We start from the raw sequence: 21,568 nt of genomic DNA, 5'->3' as shown, positions 1-21,568 counted from the left end.
CAGCTCTTGAGGCATCCACCTTCCTGGCATCGGAGGTGAGGCCAAAGGTGAAGGCAGCAGAAGACCAAGGTAAAGAAGCTTGGCAAGTCCAAGTGGAACACTGCCTGGTCCAAAGACACAAGTCATCTTACCAGGAACCTGTCCATGGCAGCTTGCCCCGCCTCCTTCAATCCAAGACCAGGACTTCCATGACTCGTGCTGCCACAGTCCTCACGCAGCCTTCCAGGATTAGAAGCCACAGTCCGCCCACTGAGGCTCCATGTGCAACCTGCTGTGGCTCCGCCTCGCTCCATAACACAACAATATCAAATATAGAGCATTATGTCATCGGTGCCCCTCCCCCTCTCCTTCACCTGCTAAAAGAGGAGCGTTGATGTCACCGTGCCATGAGTGACACCATCATGCATACATGGTGGTCTTCTACACTGCACTGTCACCATCATGCATACATGGTGGTCTTCTACACTGCACTGTCACCATCATGCATACATGGTGGTCTTCTACACTGCACTGTCACCATCATGCATACATGGTGGTCTTCTACACTGCACTGTCACCATCATGCATACATGGTGGTCTTCTACACTGCACTGTCACCATCATGCATACATGGTGGTCTTCTACACTGCACTGTCACCATCATGCATACATGGTGGTCTTCTACACTGCACTGTCACCATCATGCATACATGGTGGTCTTCTACACTGCACTGTCACCATCATGCATACATGGTGGTCTTCTACACTGCACTGTCACCATCATGCATACATGGTGGTCTTCTACACTGCACTGTCACCATCATGCATACATGGTGGTCTTCTACAAGGTTCCTAGCAGGAACATCTTAGCTGGGAGGACCTGCAACTTGTGGAGATGGAATCAAATCAATCATTCTTCTTCAACAAAAATATGTACTTTCATAAAACTTGCAGTACTTTTTGCTGTGGAATACTGCAGAATATTGTTCCCAGTGACTACAAAAGTACACTTCGTTCACTAAATGTTGCAGAATATTGTTCCCAGTGACTACAAAAGTACACTTCGTTCACTAAATGTTGCAGAATATTGTTCCCACTGACTACAAAAGTACACTTCGTTCACTAAATGTTGCAGAATATTGTTCCCACTGACTACAAAAGTACACTTCGTTCACTAAATGTTGCAGAATATTGTTCCCAGTGACTACAAAAGTACACTTCGTTCACTAAATGTTGCAGAATATTGTTCCCACTGACTACAAAAGTACACTTCGTTCACTAAATGTTGCAGAATATTGTTCCCACTGACTACAAAAGTACACTTCGTTCACTAAATGTTGCAGAATATTGTTCCCACTGACTACAAAAGTACACTTCGTTCACTAAATGTTGCAGAATATTGTTCCCACTGACTACAAAAGTACACTTCGTTCACTAAATGTTGCAGAATATTGTTCCCACTGACTACAAAAGTACACTTCGTTCACTAAATGTTGCAGAATATTGTTCCCACTGACTACAAAAGTACACTTCGTTCACTAAATGTTGCAGAATATTGTTCCCACTGACTACAAAAGTACACTTCGTTCACTAAATGTTGCAGAATATTGTTCCCACTGACTACAAAAGTACACTTCGTTCACTAAATGTTGCAGAATATTGTTCCCACTGACTACAAAAGTACACTTCGTTCACTAAATGTTGCAGAATATTGTTCCCACTGACTACAAAAGTACACTTCGTTCACTAAATGTTGCAGAGTATTGTTCCCACTGACTACAAAAGTACACTTCGTTCACTAAATGTTGCAGAGTATTGTTCCCACTGACTACAAAAGTACACTTCGTTCACTAAATGTTGCAGAGTATTGTTCCCACTGACTACAAAAGTACACTTCGTTCACTAAATGTTGCAGAATATTGTTCCCACTGACTACAAAAGTACACTTCGTTCACTAAATGTTGCAGAATATTGTTCCCACTGACTACAAAAGTACACTTCGTTCACTAAATGTTGCAGAATATTGTTCCCACTGACTACAAAAGTACACTTCGTTCACTAAATGTTGCAGAATATTGTTCCCACTGACTACAAAAGTACACTTCGTTCACTAAATGTTGCAGAATATTGTTCCCACTGACTACAAAAGTACACTTCGTTCACTAAATGTTGCAGAATATTGTTCCCACTGACTACAAAAGTACACTTCGTTCACTAAATGTTGCAGAATATTGTTCCCACTGACTAAAAAAGTACACTTCGTTCACTAAATGTTGCAGAATATTGTTCCCACTGACTACAAAAGTACACTTCGTTCACTAAATGTTGCAGAGTATTGTTCCCACTGACTACAAAAGTACACTTCGTTCACTAAATGTTGCAGAGTATTGTTCCCACTGACTACAAAAGTACACTTCGTTCACTAAATGTTGCAGAATATTGTTCCCACTGACTACAAAAGTACACTTCGTTCACTAAATGTTGCAGAATATTGTTCCCACTGACTACAAAAGTACACTTCGTTCACTAAATGTTGCAGAATATTGTTCCCACTGACTACAAAAGTACACTTCGTTCACTAAATGTTGCAGAATATTGTTCCCACTGACTACAAAAGTACACTTCGTTCACTAAATGTTGCAGAATATTGTTCCCAGTGACTACAAAAGTACACTTCGTTCACTAAATGTTGCAGAATATTGTTCCCAGTGACTACAAAAGTACACTTCGTTCACTAAATGTTGCAGAATATTGTTCCCACTGACTACAAAAGTACACTTCGTTCACTAAATGTTGCAGAATATTGTTCCCACTGACTACAAAAGTACACTTCGTTCACTAAATGTTGCAGAATATTGTTCCCACTGACTACAAAAGTACACTTCGTTCACTAAATGTTGCAGAATATTGTTCCCACTGACTACAAAAGTACACTTCGTTCACTAAATGTTGCAGAATATTGTTCCCACTGACTACAAAAGTACACTTCGTTCACTAAATGTTGCAGAATATTGTTCCCACTGACTACAAAAGTACACTTCGTTCACTAAATGTTGCAGAGTATTGTTCCCACTGACTACAAAAGTACACTTCGTTCACTAAATGTTGCAGAGTATTGTTCCCACTGACTACAAAAGTACACTTCGTTCACTAAATGTTGCAGAGTATTGTTCCCACTGACTACAAAAGTACACTTCGTTCACTAAATGTTGCAGAGTATTGTTCCCACTGACTACAAAAGTACACTTCGTTCACTAAATGTTGCAGAGTATTGTTCCCACTGACTACAAAAGTACACTTCGTTCACTAAATGTTGCAGAATATTGTTCCCACTGACTACAAAAGTACACTTCGTTCACTAAATGTTGCAGAATATTGTTCCCACTGACTACAAAAGTACACTTCGTTCACTAAATGTTGCAGAATATTGTTCCCACTGACTACAAAAGTACACTTCGTTCACTAAATGTTGCAGAATATTGTTCCCACTGACTACAAAAGTACACTTCGTTCACTAAATGTTGCAGAATATTGTTCCCAGTGACTACAAAAGTACACTTCGTTCACTAAATGTTGCAGAATATTGTTCCCACTGACTACAAAAGTACACTTCGTTCACTAAATGGAGGCATGTATGTGTAAAAAGTGAAGTTCTAACACTCAGGAAGAGGTGCTTTAAGACATGGTTAGCTAGCTAGCAGCTAACATCCATCCACAGTGTTGTAGCTACTTCTAAATCACTAATCCTGGCGTCCTTGGCGACAAATAAAGTACAATTCTTACAAGTACCATTATCACTGGAGGACGAGGAATATCTAAACATGCTGCACTACACACTGTAGGAGGATACAATAGCTCATTGCTAACAAAAGCTAGCACCCTGAATGTAAACAAATGTCATGGGTGGATCTACATCCACTGTAATGATACTTGGTATCATTACAGTGTACAGTACGCAGTACAGTATTTGGTACAGTATACAGTATAGTGAATGTGGATATGGGTGACATGTACAGCAAAGTGTACTGTAAATCCAGAGTACTGTACTTTCTCTACATGCTTTGTGACTAAACTCATGTTTCTGATCAAAAGATTTGTCAGAAGTAGTCTGGTGACAGGATACCAAGGTTACCAAGGTTTATGCAAGTACAGTCCATGTACAGTACAGTACAGTATGTGTACAGTACACACGGCGCTACACAGCAATGAAATGGTGACAATGCACAAGAGATGCGAGCATGAATGATGGTGTGTTCTCTTACTGTACATAGTGTACTTTTACAAAGACCTTGGGCCATCTTGGTCCACAACACATGACATCACCTCACATTCATGCCTCCAGTTATGGGAAAAATGTGCTCAAACTCTAAGTATTTGTGCTGTTGCCAAGTGGCATATATATATATATATATATATATATATATATATATATATATATATATATATATATATATATATATATATATATATATATATATATATATACATACATACCAGTAATGCGCTGTCAGGGGAGGCAAGGTGAGGCAGTGCCTCACCTTGCCACCAGGTGGCTTAACCATGAGATGTTCAAAAACAAAGTCATAAAATAAAATAAGTTTGAATATTTCTCTTTTGGTTTATGCTTTCTATGTGATTGTGCTGTGCTTCCTCTAGATGTTCATCATTTTCATGCTCAAAATGGCGTAAATTGGTGTTTCCTGATGAAGATAACGCGGCAGACGAGAGAAGCAGACGTTTACACCAAATGAATGTGATCTTCATGGAGGATAGATACAGTATATATATATTACATATTGCTGCTTCACATACAAACACAGAAAGGTAAGATGCACTCACAATACTTCATTTATTTGGTTTAAAGCAAATGGGAGTATTTAATAACATCTTTATCAAATACTTTTTGGACCCATTTATCATATCATAATATTATTATGTTACCTTTTTATGGAAGTTATGTTAAACACAAGCGAGTTATGTTAAACACAAGTGAGTTATGTCAGAAGGAGTTATGTTGAACACAAGTGAGTTATGTTAAATACAAGTGAGTTATTTCAGAAGGAGTTATGTTGAACACAAGTGAGTTATGTTAAATACAAGTGAGTTATTTCAGAAGGAGTTATGTTGAACACAAGTGAGTTATGTTAAACACAAGTGAGTTATGTTAAATACAAGTGAGTTATGTCAGAATGAGTTATGTTGAACACAAGTGAGTTATGTCAGAATGAGTTATGTTGAACACAAGTGAGTTATGTCAGAAGGAGTTATGTTGAACACAAGTGAGTTATGTCAGAAGGAGTTATGTTGAACACAAGTGAGTTATGTCAGAAGGAGTTATGTTAAACACAAGTGAGTTATGTTAAACGCAAGTGAGTTATGTCAGAAGGAGTTATGTTGAACACAAGTGAGTTATGTCAGAAGGAGTTATGTTAAACACAAGTGAGTTATGTTAAATACAAGTGAGTTATGTCAGAAGGAGGTATGTTGAACACAAGTGAGTTATGTCAGAAGGAGTTATGTTAAACACAAGTGAGTTATGTTAAATACAAGTGAGTTATGTCAGAAGGAGGTATGTTGAACACAAGTGAGTTATGTTAAATACAAGTGAGTTATGTCAGAAGGAGTTATGTTGAACACAAGTGAGTTATGTCAGGAGTTATGTTGAACACAAGTGAATTATGTTAAACACAAGTGAGTTATGTCAGAAGGAGTTATGTTAAACACAAGTGAGTTATGTCAGAAGGAGTTATGTTGAACACAAGTGAGTTATGTTAAATACAAGTGAGTTATGTCAGAATGAGTTATGTTGAACACAAGTGAGTTATGTCAGAAGGAGTTATGTTGAACACAAGTGAGTTATGTTAAATACAAGTGAGTTATGTCAGAAGGAGGTATGTTGAACACAAGTGAGTTATGTTGAACAGAAGTGAGTTATGTCAGAAGGAGTTATGTTGAACACAAGTGAGTTATGTTAAATACAAGTGAGTTATGTCAGAAAGAGGTATGTTGAACACAAGTGAGTTATGTTAAATACAAGTGAGTTATGTCAGAAGGAGTTATGTTGAACACAAGTGAGTTATGTCAGGAGTTATGTTGAACACAAGTGAGTTATGTCAGGAGTTATGTTGAACACAAGTGAATTATGTTGAACACAAGTGAGTTATGTCAGAAGGAGTCATGTTGAACACAAGTGAGTTATGTTAAACACAAGTGAGTTATGTTAAACACAAGCGAGTTATGTTAAACACAAGTGAGTTATGTCAGAATGAGTTATGTTGAACACAAGTGAGTTATGTCAGAATGAGTTATGTTGAACACAAGTGAGTTATGTCAGAAGGAGTTATGTTGAACACAAGTGAGTTATGTTAAATACAAGTGAGTTATGTCAGAAGGAGGTATGTTGAACACAAGTGAGTTATGTTAAATACAAGTGAGTTATGTCAGAAGGAGTTATGTTGAACACAAGTGAGTTATGTCAGGAGTTATGTTGAACACAAGTGAGTTATGTCAGGAGTTATGTTGAACACAAGTGAATTATGTTAAACACAAGTGAGTTATGTCAGAAAGAGTTATGTTGAACACAAGTGAGTTATGTCAGAAGGAGTTATGTTGAACACAAGTGAATTATGTTAAACACAAGTGAGTTATGTCAGAAGGAGTTATGTTGAACACAAGTGAGTTATGTTAAACACAAGTGAGTTATGTCAGAAAGAGTTATGTTGAACACAAGTGAGTTATGTCAGAATGAGTTATGTTGAACACAAGTGAGTTATGTCAGAAGGAGTTATGTTGAACACAAGTGAGTTATGTCAGAAGGAGTTATGTTAAACACAAGTGAGTTATGTTAAATACAAGTGAGTTATGTCAGAAGGAGGTATGTTGAACACAAGTGAGTTATGTTAAATACAAGTGAGTTATGTCAGAAGGAGTTATGTTGAACACAAGTGAGTTATGTCAGGAGTTATGTTGAACACAAGTGAATTATGTTAAACACAAGTGAGTTATGTCAGAAGGAGTTATGTTGAACACAAGTGAGTTATGTTAAATACAAGTGAGTTATGTCAGAATGAGTTATGTTGAACACAAGTGAGTTATGTCAGAAGGAGTTATGTTGAACACAAGTGAGTTATGTTAAATACAAGTGAGTTATGTCAGAAGGAGGTATGTTGAACACAAGTGAGTTATGTTGAACAGAAGTGAGTTGTGTCAGAAGGAGTTATGTTGAACACAAGTGAGTTATGTTAAATACAAGTGAGTTATGTCAGAAGGAGGTATGTTGAACACAAGTGAGTTATGTTAAATACAAGTGAGTTATGTCAGAAGGAGTTATGTTGAACACAAGTGAGTTATGTCAGGAGTTATGTTGAACACAAGTGAGTTATGTCAGAAGGAGTTATGTTGAACACAAGTGAGTTATGTTAAACCCAAGTGAGTTATGTAAAACACGAGTGAGTTATGTTGAACACAAGTGAGTTATGTCAGAAGGAGTTATGTTGAACACAAGTGAGTTATGTCAGGAGTTATGTTGAACACAAGTGAGTTATGTTAAACCCAAGTGAGTTATGTTAAACACAAGTGAGTTATGTTAAACACAAGTGAGTAATGTCAGAAGGAGTTATGTTGAACACAAGTGAGTTATGTCAGAAGGAGTTATGTTGAACACAAGTGAGTTATGTCAGAAGGAGTTATGTTGAACACAAGTGAGTTATGTCGGAAGGAGTTATGTTGAACACAAGTGAGTTATGTCAGAAGGAGTTATGTTGAACACAAGTGAGTTATGTTAAATACAAGTGAGTTATGTCAGAAAGAGTTATGTTGAACACAAGTGAGTTATGTTGAACACAAGTGAGTTATGTCAGGAGTTATGTTGAACACAAGTGAGTTATGTCGGAAGGAGTTATGTTGAACACAAGCGAGTTATGTCAGAAGGAGTTATGTTGACCACAAGTGAGTTATGTCAGAAGGAGTTATGTTGAACACAAGTGAGTTATGTTAAACCCAAGTGAGTTATGTAAAACACAAGTGAGTTATGTTGAACACAAGTGAGTTATGTCAGAAGGAGTTATGTTGAACACAAGTGAGTTATGTCAGAAGGAGTTATGTTGAACACAAGTGAGTTATGTTAAACCCAAGTGAGTTATGTTAAACACAAGTGAGTTATGTTAAACACAAGTGAGTAATGTCAGAAGGAGTTATGTTGAACACAAGTGAGTTATGTCAGAAGGAGTTATGTTTAACACAAGTGAGTTATGTTAAACACAAGTGAGTTATGTTAGAAAGAGTTATGTTGAACACAAGTGAGTTATGTTGAACACAAGTGAGTTATGTTGAACACAAGTGAGTTATGTCAGAAGGAGTTATGTTGAACACAACTGAGTTATGTCAGAAGGAGTTATGTTGAACACAAGTGAGTTATGTCGGAAGGAGTTATGTTGAACACAAGCGAGTTATGTCAGAAGGAGTTATGTTGAACACAAGTGAGTTATGTCGGAAGGAGTTATGTTGAACACAAGTGAGTTATGTCAGAAGGAGTTATGTTGAACACAAGTGAGTTATGTCAGAAGGAGTTATGTTGAACACAAGTGAGTTATGTCAGAAGGAGTTATGTTGAACACAAGTGAGTTATGTTGAACACAAGTGAGTTATGTCGGAAGGAGTTATGTTGAACACAAGTGAGTTATGTCAGAAGGAGTTATGTTGAACACAAGTGAGTTATGTCAGAAGGAGTTATGTTGAACACAAGTGAGTTATGTCAGAAGGAGTTATGTTGAACACAAGTGAGTTATGTTGAACACAAGTGAGTTATGTCGGAAGGAGTTATGTTGAACACAAGTGAGTTATGTTGAACACAAGTGAGTTATGTCGGAAGGAGTTATGTTGAACACAAGTGAGTTATGTCGGAAGGAGTTATGTTGAACACAAGTGAGTTATGTCAGAAGGAGTTATGTTGAACACAAGTGAGTTATGTCAGAAGGAGTTATGTTGAACACAAGTGAGTTATGTTAAACCCAAGTGAGTTATGTTAAACACAAGTGAGTTATGTTAAACACAAGTGAGTAATGTCAGAAGGAGTTATGTTGAACACAAGTGAGTTATGTCAGAAGGAGTTATGTTTAACACAAGTGAGTTATGTTAAACACAAGTGAGTTATGTTTGAAGGTGTTATGTTGAACACAAGTGAGTTATGTTGAACACAAGTGAGTTATGTCAGAAGGAGTTATGTTGAACACAAGTGAGTTATGTTAAACACAAGTGAGTTATGTCAGAAGGAGTTATGTTAAACACAAGTGAGTTATGTCAGAAGGAGTTATGTTGAACACAAGTGAGTTATGTTAAATACAAGTGAGTTATTTCAGAAGGAGTTATGTTGAACACAAGTGAGTTATGTTAAATACAAGTGAGTTATTTCAGAAGGAGTTATGTTGAACACAAGTGAGTTATGTTAAACACAAGTGAGTTATGTTAAATACAAGTGAGTTATGTCAGAATGAGTTATGTTGAACACAAGTGAGTTATGTCAGAATGAGTTATGTTGAACACAAGTGAGTTATGTCAGAAGGAGTTATGTTGAACACAAGTGAGTTATGTCAGAAGGAGTTATGTTGAACACAAGTGAGTTATGTCAGAAGGAGTTATGTTAAACACAAGTGAGTTATGTTAAACGCAAGTGAGTTATGTCAGAAGGAGTTATGTTGAACACAAGTGAGTTATGTCAGAAGGAGTTATGTTAAACACAAGTGAGTTATGTTAAATACAAGTGAGTTATGTCAGAAGGAGGTATGTTGAACACAAGTGAGTTATGTCAGAAGGAGTTATGTTAAACACAAGTGAGTTATGTTAAATACAAGTGAGTTATGTCAGAAGGAGGTATGTTGAACACAAGTGAGTTATGTTAAATACAAGTGAGTTATGTCAGAAGGAGTTATGTTGAACACAAGTGAGTTATGTCAGGAGTTATGTTGAACACAAGTGAATTATGTTAAACACAAGTGAGTTATGTCAGAAGGAGTTATGTTAAACACAAGTGAGTTATGTCAGAAGGAGTTATGTTGAACACAAGTGAGTTATGTTAAATACAAGTGAGTTATGTCAGAATGAGTTATGTTGAACACAAGTGAGTTATGTCAGAAGGAGTTATGTTGAACACAAGTGAGTTATGTTAAATACAAGTGAGTTATGTCAGAAGGAGGTATGTTGAACACAAGTGAGTTATGTTGAACAGAAGTGAGTTATGTCAGAAGGAGTTATGTTGAACACAAGTGAGTTATGTTAAATACAAGTGAGTTATGTCAGAAAGAGGTATGTTGAACACAAGTGAGTTATGTTAAATACAAGTGAGTTATGTCAGAAGGAGTTATGTTGAACACAAGTGAGTTATGTCAGGAGTTATGTTGAACACAAGTGAGTTATGTCAGGAGTTATGTTGAACACAAGTGAATTATGTTGAACACAAGTGAGTTATGTCAGAAGGAGTCATGTTGAACACAAGTGAGTTATGTTAAACACAAGTGAGTTATATTAAACACAAGCGAGTTATGTTAAACACAAGTGAGTTATGTCAGAATGAGTTATGTTGAACACAAGTGAGTTATGTCAGAATGAGTTATGTTGAACACAAGTGAGTTATGTCAGAAGGAGTTATGTTGAACACAAGTGAGTTATGTTAAATACAAGTGAGTTATGTCAGAAGGAGGTATGTTGAACACAAGTGAGTTATGTTAAATACAAGTGAGTTATGTCAGAAGGAGTTATGTTGAACACAAGTGAGTTATGTCAGGAGTTATGTTGAACACAAGTGAGTTATGTCAGGAGTTATGTTGAACACAAGTGAATTATGTTAAACACAAGTGAGTTATGTCAGAAAGAGTTATGTTGAACACAAGTGAGTTATGTCAGAAGGAGTTATGTTGAACACAAGTGAATTATGTTAAACACAAGTGAGTTATGTCAGAAGGAGTTATGTTGAACACAAGTGAGTTATGTTAAACACAAGTGAGTTATGTCAGAAAGAGTTATGTTGAACACAAGTGAGTTATGTCAGAATGAGTTATGTTGAACACAAGTGAGTTATGTCAGAAGGAGTTATGTTGAACACAAGTGAGTTATGTCAGAAGGAGTTATGTTAAACACAAGTGAGTTATGTTAAATACAAGTGAGTTATGTCAGAAGGAGGTATGTTGAACACAAGTGAGTTATGTTAAATACAAGTGAGTTATGTCAGAAGGAGTTATGTTGAACACAAGTGAGTTATGTCAGGAGTTATGTTGAACACAAGTGAATTATGTTAAACACAAGTGAGTTATGTCAGAAGGAGTTATGTTGAACACAAGTGAGTTATGTTAAATACAAGTGAGTTATGTCAGAATGAGTTATGTTGAACACAAGTGAGTTATGTCAGAAGGAGTTATGTTGAACACAAGTGAGTTATGTTAAATACAAGTGAGTTATGTCAGAAGGAGGTATGTTGAACACAAGTGAGTTATGTTGAACAGAAGTGAGTTGTGTCAGAAGGAGTTATGTTGAACACAAGTGAGTTATGTTAAATACAAGTGAGTTATGTCAGAAGGAGGTATGTTGAACACAAGTGAGTTATGTTAAATACAAGTGAGTTATGTCAGAAGGAGTTATGTTGAACACAAGTGAGTTATGTCAGGAGTTATGTTGAACACAAGTGAGTTATGTCAGAAGGAGTTATGTTGAACACAAGTGAGTTATGTTAAACCCAAGTGAGTTATGTAAAACACGAGTGAGTTATGTTGAACACAAGTGAGTTATGTCAGAAGGAGTTATGTTGAACACAAGTGAGTTATGTCAGGAGTTATGTTGAACACAAGTGAGTTATGTTAAACCCAAGTGAGTTATGTTAAACACAAGTGAGTTATGTTAAACACAAGTGAGTAATGTCAGAAGGAGTTATGTTGAACACAAGTGAGTTATGTCAGAAGGAGTTATGTTGAACACAAGTGAGTTATGTCAGAAGGAGTTATGTTGAACACAAGTGAGTTATGTCGGAAGGAGTTATGTTGAACACAAGTGAGTTATGTCAGAAGGAGTTATGTTGAACACAAGTGAGTTATGTTAAATACAAGTGAGTTATGTCAGAAAGAGTTATGTTGAACACAAGTGAGTTATGTTGAACACAAGTGAGTTATGTCAGGAGTTATGTTGAACACAAGTGAGTTATGTCGGAAGGAGTTATGTTGAACACAAGCGAGTTATGTCAGAAGGAGTTATGTTGACCACAAGTGAGTTATGTCAGAAGGAGTTATGTTGAACACAAGTGAGTTATGTTAAACCCAAGTGAGTTATGTAAAACACAAGTGAGTTATGTTGAACACAAGTGAGTTATGTCAGAAGGAGTTATGTTGAACACAAGTGAGTTATGTCAGAAGGAGTTATGTTGAACACAAGTGAGTTATGTTAAACCCAAGTGAGTTATGTTAAACACAAGTGAGTTATGTTAAACACAAGTGAGTAATGTCAGAAGGAGTTATGTTGAACACAAGTGAGTTATGTCAGAAGGAGTTATGTTTAACACAAGTGAGTTATGTTAAACACAAGTGAGTTATGTTAGAAAGAGTTATGTTGAACACAAGTGAGTTATGTTGAACACAAGTGAGTTATGTTGAACACAAGTGAGTTATGTCAGAAGGAGTTATGTTGAACACAACTGAGTTATGTCAGAAGGAGTTATGTTGAACACAAGTGAGTTATGTCGGAAGGAGTTATGTTGAACACAAGCGAGTTATGTCAGAAGGAGTTATGTTGAACACAAGTGAGTTATGTCGGAAGGAGTTATGTTGAACACAAGTGAGTTATGTCAGAAGGAGTTATGTTGAACACAAGTGAGTTATGTCAGAAGGAGTTATGTTGAACACAAGTGAGTTATGTCAGAAGGAGTTATGTTGAACACAAGTGAGTTATGTTGAACACAAGTGAGTTATGTCGGAAGGAGTTATGTTGAACACAAGTGAGTTATGTCAGAAGGAGTTATGTTGAACACAAGTGAGTTATGTCAGAAGGAGTTATGTTGAACACAAGTGAGTTATGTCAGAAGGAGTTATGTTGAACACAAGTGAGTTATGTTGAACACAAGTGAGTTATGTCGGAAGGAGTTATGTTGAACACAAGTGAGTTATGTTGAACACAAGTGAGTTATGTCGGAAGGAGTTATGTTGAACACAAGTGAGTTATGTCGGAAGGAGTTATGTTGAACACAAGTGAGTTATGTCAGAAGGAGTTATGTTGAACACAAGTGAGTTATGTCAGAAGGAGTTATGTTGAACACAAGTGAGTTATGTTAAACCCAAGTGAGTTATGTTAAACACAAGTGAGTTATGTTAAACACAAGTGAGTAATGTCAGAAGGAGTTATGTTGAACACAAGTGAGTTATGTCAGAAGGAGTTATGTTTAACACAAGTGAGTTATGTTAAACACAAGTGAGTTATGTTTGAAGGTGTTATGTTGAACACAAGTGAGTTATGTTGAACACAAGTGAGTTATGTCAGAAGGAGTTATGTTGAACACAAGTGAGTTATGTCAGAAGGAGTTATGTTGAACACAAGTGAGTTATGTCAGAAGGAGTTATGTTGAACACAAGTGAGTTATGTTGAACACAAGTGAGTTATGTCGGAAGGAGTTATGTTGAACACAAGCGAGTTATGTCAGAAGGAGTTATGTTGAACACAAGTGAGTTATGTCGGAAGGACTTATGTTGAACACAAGTGAGTTATGTCAGAAGGAGTTATGTTGAACACAAGTGAGTTATGTTAAATACAAGTGAGTTATGTCAGAAAGAGTTATGTTGAACACAAGTGAGTTATGTTGAACACAAGTGAGTTATGTCAGGAGTTATGTTGAACACAAGTGAGTTATGTCGGAAGGAGTTATGTTGAACACAAGCGAGTTATGTCAGAAGGAGTTATGTTGACCACAAGTGAGTTATGTCAGAAGGAGTTATGTTGAACACAAGTGAGTTATGTTAAACCCAAGTGAGTTATGTAAAACACAAGTGAGTTATGTTGAACACAAGTGAGTTATGTCAGAAGGAGTTATGTTGAACACAAGTGAGTTATGTCAGAAGGAGTTATGTTGAACACAAGTGAGTTATGTTAAACCCAAGTGAGTTATGTTAAACACAAGTGAGTTATGTTAAACACAAGTGAGTAATGTCAGAAGGAGTTATGTTGAACACAAGTGAGTTATGTCAGAAGGAGTTATGTTTAACACAAGTGAGTTATGTTAAACACAAGTGAGTTATGTTAGAAAGAGTTATGTTGAACACAAGTGAGTTATGTTGAACACAAGTGAGTTATGTTGAACACAAGTGAGTTATGTCAGAAGGAGTTATGTTGAACACAACTGAGTTATGTCAGAAGGAGTTATGTTGAACACAAGTGAGTTATGTCGGAAGGAGTTATGTTGAACACAAGCGAGTTATGTCAGAAGGAGTTATGTTGAACACAAGTGAGTTATGTCGGAAGGAGTTATGTTGAACACAAGTGAGTTATGTCAGAAGGAGTTATGTTGAACACAAGTGAGTTATGTCAGAAGGAGTTATGTTGAACACAAGTGAGTTATGTCAGAAGGAGTTATGTTGAACACAAGTGAGTTATGTTGAACACAAGTGAGTTATGTCGGAAGGAGTTATGTTGAACACAAGTGAGTTATGTCAGAAGGAGTTATGTTGAACACAAGTGAGTTATGTCAGAAGGAGTTATGTTGAACACAAGTGAGTTATGTTGAACACAAGTGAGTTATGTCAGAAGGAGTTATGTTGAACACAAGTGAGTTATGTCAGAAGGAGTTATGTTGAACACAAGTGAGTTATGTCAGAAGGAGTTATGTTGAACACAAGTGAGTTATGTCAGAAGGAGTTATGTTGAACACAAGTGAGTTATGTCAGAAGGAGTTATGTTGAACACAAGTGAGTTATGTCAGAAGGAGTTATGTTGAACACAAGTGAGTTATGTCGGAAGGAGTTATGTTGAACACAAGTGAGTTATGTCGGAAGGAGTTATGTTGAACACAAGCGAGTTATGTCAGAAGGAGTTATGTTGAACACAAGTGAGTTATGTCGGAAGGAGTTATGTTGAACACAAGTGAGTTTTGTCAGAAGGAGTTATGTTGAACACAAGTGAGTTTTGTCAGAAGGAGTTATGTTGAACACAAGTGAGTTATGTCAGAAGGAGTTAGGTTGAAGACAAGTGAGTTATGTTGAACACAAGCGAGTTATGTCAGAAGGAGTTTTGTTGAACACAAGTGAGTTATGTCAGAAGGAGTTTTGTTGAACACAAGTGAGTTATGTCAGAAGGAGTTTTGTTGAACACAAGTGAGTTATGTTAAACCCGAGTGAGTTGTGTTAAACACAAGTGAGTTATGTTGAACACAAGTGAGTTATGTCAGAAGGAGTTATGTTGAACACAAGTGAGTTATGTTAAACCCAAGTGAGTTATGTTAAACACAAGTGAGTTATGTTAAACACAAGTGAGTTATGTCAGAAGGAGTTATGTTGAACACAAGTGAGTTATGTCAGAAGGAGTTATGTTGAACACAAGTGAGTTATGTCAGAAGGAGTTATGTTGAACACAAGTGAGTTATGTTGAACACAAGTGAGTTATGTCAGAAGGAGTTATGTTGAACACAAGTGAGTTATGTCAGAAGGAGTTATGTTGAACACAAGTGAGTTATGTCAGAAGGAGTTATGTTGAACACAAGTGAGTTATGTCAGAAGGAGTTATGTTGAACACAAGTGAGTTATGTCAGAAGGAGTTATGTTGAACACAAGTGAGTTATGTTGAACACAAGTGAGTTATGTCAGAAGGAGTTATGTTGAACACAAGTGAGTTATGTCAGAAGGAGTTATGTTGAACACAAGCGAGTTATGTCAGAAGGAGTTATGTTGAACACAAGTGAGTTATGTCGGAAGGAGTTATGTTGAACACAAGTGAGTTTTGTCAGAAGGAGTTATGTTGAACACAAGTGAGTTTTGTCAGAAGGAGTTATGTTGAACACAAGTGAGTTATGTCAGAAGGAGTTAGGTTTAAGACAAGTGAGTTATGTTGAACACAAGTGAGTTTTGTCAGAAGGAGTTATGTTGAACACAAGTGAGTTTTGTCAGAAGGAGTTAGGTTGAAGACAAGTGAGTTATGTTGAACACAAGTGAGTTATGTTGAACACAAGTGAGTTTTGTCAGAAGGAGTTATGTTGAACACAAGTGAGTTATGTTAAACACAAGTGAGTTATGTCAGAAGGAGTTATGTTGAACACAAGTGAGTTATGTCAGAAGGAGTTATGTTGAACACAAGTGAGTTATGTTAAACACAAGTGAGTTATGTCAGAAGGAGTTATGTTGAACACAAGTGAGTTATGTCAGAAGGAGTTATGTTGAACACAAGCGAGTTATGTCAGAAGGAGTTATGTTGAACACAAGTGAGTTATGTCAGAAGGAGTTATGTTGAACACAAGTGAGTTATGTCAGAAGGAGTTATGTTGAACACAAGCGAGTTATGTCAGAAGGAGTTATGTTGAACACAAGTGAGTTATGTCAGAAGGAGTTATGTTGAACACAAGTGAGTTATGTCAGAAGGAGTTATGTTGAACACAAGTGAGTTATGTTAAACACAAGTGAGTTATGTTAGAAAGAGTTATGTTGAACACAAGTGAGTTATGTTGAACACAAGTGAGTTATGTTGAACACAAGTGAGTTATGTCAGAAGGAGTTATGTTTAACACAAGTGAGTTATGTTAAACACAAGTGAGTTATGTTAGAAAGAGTTATGTTGAACACAAGTGAGTTATGTTGAACACAAGTGAGTTATGTTGAACACAAGTGAGTTATGTCAGAAGGAGTTATGTTGAACACAAGCGAGTTATGTCAGAAGGAGTTATGTTGAACACAAGTGAGTTATGTCGGAAGGAGTTATGTTGAACACAAGTGAGTTTTGTCAGAAGGAGTTATGTTGAACACAAGTGAGTTTTGTCAGAAGGAGTTATGTTGAACACAAGTGAGTTATGTCAGAAGGAGTTAGGTTTAAGACAAGTGAGTTATGTTGAACACAAGTGAGTTTTGTCAGAAGGAGTTATGTTGAACACAAGTGAGTTTTGTCAGAAGGAGTTAGGTTGAAGACAAGTGAGTTATGTTGAACACAAGTGAGTTATGTTGAACACAAGTGAGTTTTGTCAGAAGGAGTTATGTTGAACACAAGTGAGTTATGTTAAACACAAGTGAGTTATGTCAGAAGGAGTTATGTTGAACACAAGTGAGTTATGTCAGAAGGAGTTATGTTGAACACAAGTGAGTTATGTTAAACACAAGTGAGTTATGTCAGAAGGAGTTATGTTGAACACAAGTGAGTTATGTCAGAAGGAGTTATGTTGAACACAAGCGAGTTATGTCAGAAGGAGTTATGTTGAACACAAGTGAGTTATGTCAGAAGGAGTTATGTTGAACACAAGTGAGTTATGTCAGAAGGAGTTATGTTGAACACAAGCGAGTTATGTCAGAAGGAGTTATGTTGAACACAAGTGAGTTATGTCAGAAGGAGTTATGTTGAACACAAGCGAGTTATGTCAGAAGGAGTTATGTTGAACACAAGTGAGTTATGTCAGAAGGAGTTATGTTGAACACAAGTGAGTTATGTCAGAAGGAGTTATGTTGAAGACAAGTGAGTTATGTCAGAAGGAGTTATGTTGAAGACAAGTGAGTTATGTCAGAAGGAGTTATGTTGAAGACAAGTGAGTTATGTTGAAGAAAAGTGAGTTATGTCAGAAGGAGTTATGAGTCATGTGACTTCCTCACCTTGCAGCTCAGGGCTTTAACAGGCAGACCCGAGACAGGATTTCCTTGCTGGGGCGAGGGTGAGTCCTCGGACTCCTTCCCCGTGTGGTAGACCACCCTGTCAGAGATGTGGATACTGGAGGCACAGCCCATGCTTCAGGCTGCTAGTGCGACTCCATGGCTGAGATGTAGAAGGACTTGTGTGTCATCTGGGCCGTGACAACACCACTGCTGCTCCCCACACAGACATGAAGAATAGATTTGCAATTGTCACACCACCTCCTCCTCCTCCTTCATCTTCATCTCCATCTTCAGTCCCAACTTGGCTGGACTCTGGACTCTGGTACTCTCCCCTGGCATCTCTTCTTTCTCACCTCAACTTGACGTAGGCCGCCACGCATGCGCACACACCACACACATTACACACACTGCAACAATGTTGACTTTCTGCCTCACTTGACAACATGCAGACGTCTTCTCGGCTCCGACATGGTCAACAATGTCAATAATAACAATAATAATAGGAGGGAGAAGAACAACCAGGTCCAGCCGGCGTTCAGTCATCCGAGAGCCGCCTGCGGTGGGCCAAAGGCGGGTGCAGAGTCTCCAGGATCCGCTCCGGAAGAAGCAGATGTGGCGGCTGCCAGACGTCCTAAAAGACGTCAAATGGACGTCAATGTCGCCAACGCGGCTGTTTGGGCGCGAGGGGAGACGAGCTAGGACGAAGCCGCTAACGGGAGCTCCTCTTCGGCTTGTCTTCTCTCCGCCTCGCTGGCGTCGGAGCCTCCATGGGTGACAGCCGCCCGGCCAATGGCGGCCCGCGAGGATGACCTTCAGCCTTTACTGACGTCAATGCAAATCAGCTGTGCGCAGCCAATGGCAGCCCAGTGCCGCCGCCTGTGGGCGGTACTTCCGGTGGCGGGAAGTTTGAAAAGAGCAACAACAATGGCGGCGCTTGTTTCAACCTTGACGAGCTGTGACTGTGAGCTACTTCTACTTCTTGCTCTTCCTTCTATTACCAGCCTTTTTTCTTCGTCAAACAACATTTCATTGACTATTTATCCTAAAGCATTTGACATGAATTGATTAACGTGGACCCAGACTTAAACAAGTGGAAACACTTATTGGGGTGTTACCATTTAGTGGTCAATTGTAGGGAATATGTACTGTACTGTGCAATCTACTAATAAAAGTCTCAATCAATCAAAAGACACAAGTCCAAACAGGAAAAATAAGAACAATATTTCTTAATGAAATACCATTTAATTATACAATTCATCCTGAAGATGAAACAAAATATTATATCTGAAATACATCCTGAAGGACTTTAGATTAAACAAAATGATCAAATGTATCCCGAAAGAACTCTAGATAAAACTAAATATTATATTTAAAATACATCATGAAAAAAACAAATGTCATATTTAAAATCTATGCTAAATAAACTTTAGATACAACTAAATATTATATATAAAATGAGTACTAAAAGAAGTTTTAATAAATCAAAATATTATATTTAAAATGTAACCTGAAAGAACTTTAGATAAAACAAAATATTATATTTAAAATACATCCTGAAAGAACTATAGATAAAACACAATGTCATATTTAAAATCCATTCTAAATAAACTTTAGATAAAACTAAATATTATATATAAAATGGGTCCTAAAAGAAGTTTAAATAAAGGAAAATATTATATTTAAAATTTATCCTGAAAGAACTTTAGACAAAACAAAATATTATATTTAGAATACATCCTGAAAGAACTTTAGATAAAAATAAATATTATATGTAAAATTAGGGATGTCCGATAATGGCTTTTTTGCCGATATCCGATATTCCGATATTGTCCAACTCTTAATTACCGATACCGATATCAACCGATACCGATATATACAGTCGTGGAATTAACACATTATTATAATAATAATAATAATAACAGATTTTATTTATTTATGCCTAATTTGGACAACCAGGTATGGTGAAGATAAGGTCCTTTTTTTCAAAATTTATAAAATAAGATAAATAAATTAAAAACATTTTCTTGAATAAAAAAGAAAGTAAAACAATATAAAAACAGTTACATAGAAATTAGTAATGAATGAAAATGAGTAAAATGAACTGTTAAAGGTTAGTACTATTAGTGGACCAGCAGCACGCACAATCATGTGTGTTTACGGACTGTATCCCTTGCAGACTGTATTGATATATATTGATATATAATGTAGGAACCAGAATATTAATAACAGAAAGAAACAACCCTTTTGTGTGAATGAGTGTAAATGGGGGAGGGAGGTTTTTTGGGTTGGTGCACTAATTGTAAGTGTATCTTGTGTTTTTTATGTTGATTTAATAAAAAAAATTAAATTTAAAAAAACAACAACCCGATAATAAAAAAAACCGATACCGATAATTTCCGATATTACAGTTTAAAGCATTTATCGGCCGATAATATCGGCAGGCCGATATTATCGGACATCTCTATTTAAAATACATCCTGAAAGAACTTAAGATAAAACTAAATATTATATTTAAAATACATCCTGAAAGAAATTTAGATCAAACAAAATATTATATTTAAAAAAATGTACATCGTGAAAGAACTATAGATAAAACACAATGTCATATTTAAAATCCATCCTAAATAAACTTTAGATAAAACTAAATATTATATATAAAATGGGTCCTAAAAGAAGTTTAAATAAAGCAAAATATTATATTTAAAATTTATCCTGAAAGAACTTTAGATAAAACTAAATATTGTATTCAAAATACATCCTGAAAGAAATTTAGATAAAACAAAACATTATATTTAAAATACATCCTGAAAGAACTATAGATAAAACACAATGTCATATTTAAAATCTATCCTACATAAACTTTAGATAAAACTAAATATTATATTTACAATTTATCCTGAAAGAACTTTGGAATACATCCTGAAGGACTTTAGATTAAACAAAATGATCAAATGTATCCCGAAAGAACTCTAATTATTATATTTAAAATACATCATGAACGAACTATTGATAAAACAAAATGTCATATTTAAAATCTATGCTAAATAAACTTTAGATACAACTAAATATTATATATAAAATGGGTCCTAAAAGAAGATAAAATAAAGCAAAATAGTATATTTAAAATGTATCCTGAAAGAACTTTAGATAAAAATAAATATTTTATTTAAAATACATCCTGATTGATCCGGGTGTTGGTGTCTCTTGTTTGCGTGTTGGCGTTTGGGCTTGCTGGCGGGCTGGCGCTGGCTGGTATCTGTGATCCTGTTGGCGTGTGGTTGCCGGTCGCGGTTTTTTATTTATTTTTTATTTTTATTTATTTTTATTTTTTTATTTTATTTTTTTTATCGCTTTGATTTGATTGGGTGGTGCTGGCTGTCTGTGGGTGTTGTGGCTGCTGTTTCTGCTGCCGTTTGTTTGTGGTGTGGGCGCCCGTGGCTGCTGGGTCTGGTGCAGGGGGGTGGCTGATGTTGTGACTGGTGGCAGCGCGCGCGCGTTGTGGTTGTCGGGGCTGACAAACTGTGTATATGTATGTGTGTGTGTGTGTGTATGTATGTATGTATGTATGTATGTATATATATGTGTATGTGTATGCATGTGTATGTGTGTGTATGTGTACATGTGTATGTTTATGTGTATGTATATATATATGTATGTATATTTCTGGGGGTACGTTCTGGGCCTGCCTGTCGGGTGGGGGTCGGCGCCTCAGGCTACTGCATCCGGACTGCGTGTCTGGAGCTCCTGGGTCCCGCCGTCCATCCCTTCCGGGTGCCCGTCTTGGTTGG

General features: G+C 36.7%; 1 protein-coding gene across 1 annotated transcript in view; it reads right to left on the bottom strand.

The window, feature by feature from the left end:
• LOC133642505 (high affinity cAMP-specific and IBMX-insensitive 3',5'-cyclic phosphodiesterase 8A-like) overlaps positions 1–18,605 on the bottom strand; it is a 58,920-nt gene extending 40,315 nt beyond the window's left edge. Inside the window, exon 1 of the mRNA XM_062036730.1 lies at positions 17,781–18,605. Coding sequence (XP_061892714.1) covers positions 17,781–17,912 — 132 coding nt within the window. The 5' untranslated portion in view covers positions 17,913–18,605. The remainder of the gene's footprint in view (positions 1–17,780) is intronic.
• Between the last annotated feature and the right edge of the window lie 2,963 nt (positions 18,606–21,568).

This window comes from Entelurus aequoreus, linkage group LG02 (assembly GCF_033978785.1).
Source record: "Entelurus aequoreus isolate RoL-2023_Sb linkage group LG02, RoL_Eaeq_v1.1, whole genome shotgun sequence".
Taxonomy (NCBI): domain Eukaryota; kingdom Metazoa; phylum Chordata; class Actinopteri; order Syngnathiformes; family Syngnathidae; genus Entelurus; species Entelurus aequoreus.
Note: the sequence above shows the minus strand (reverse complement) of the source record. Positions and strands in the feature narration are given on the sequence as shown.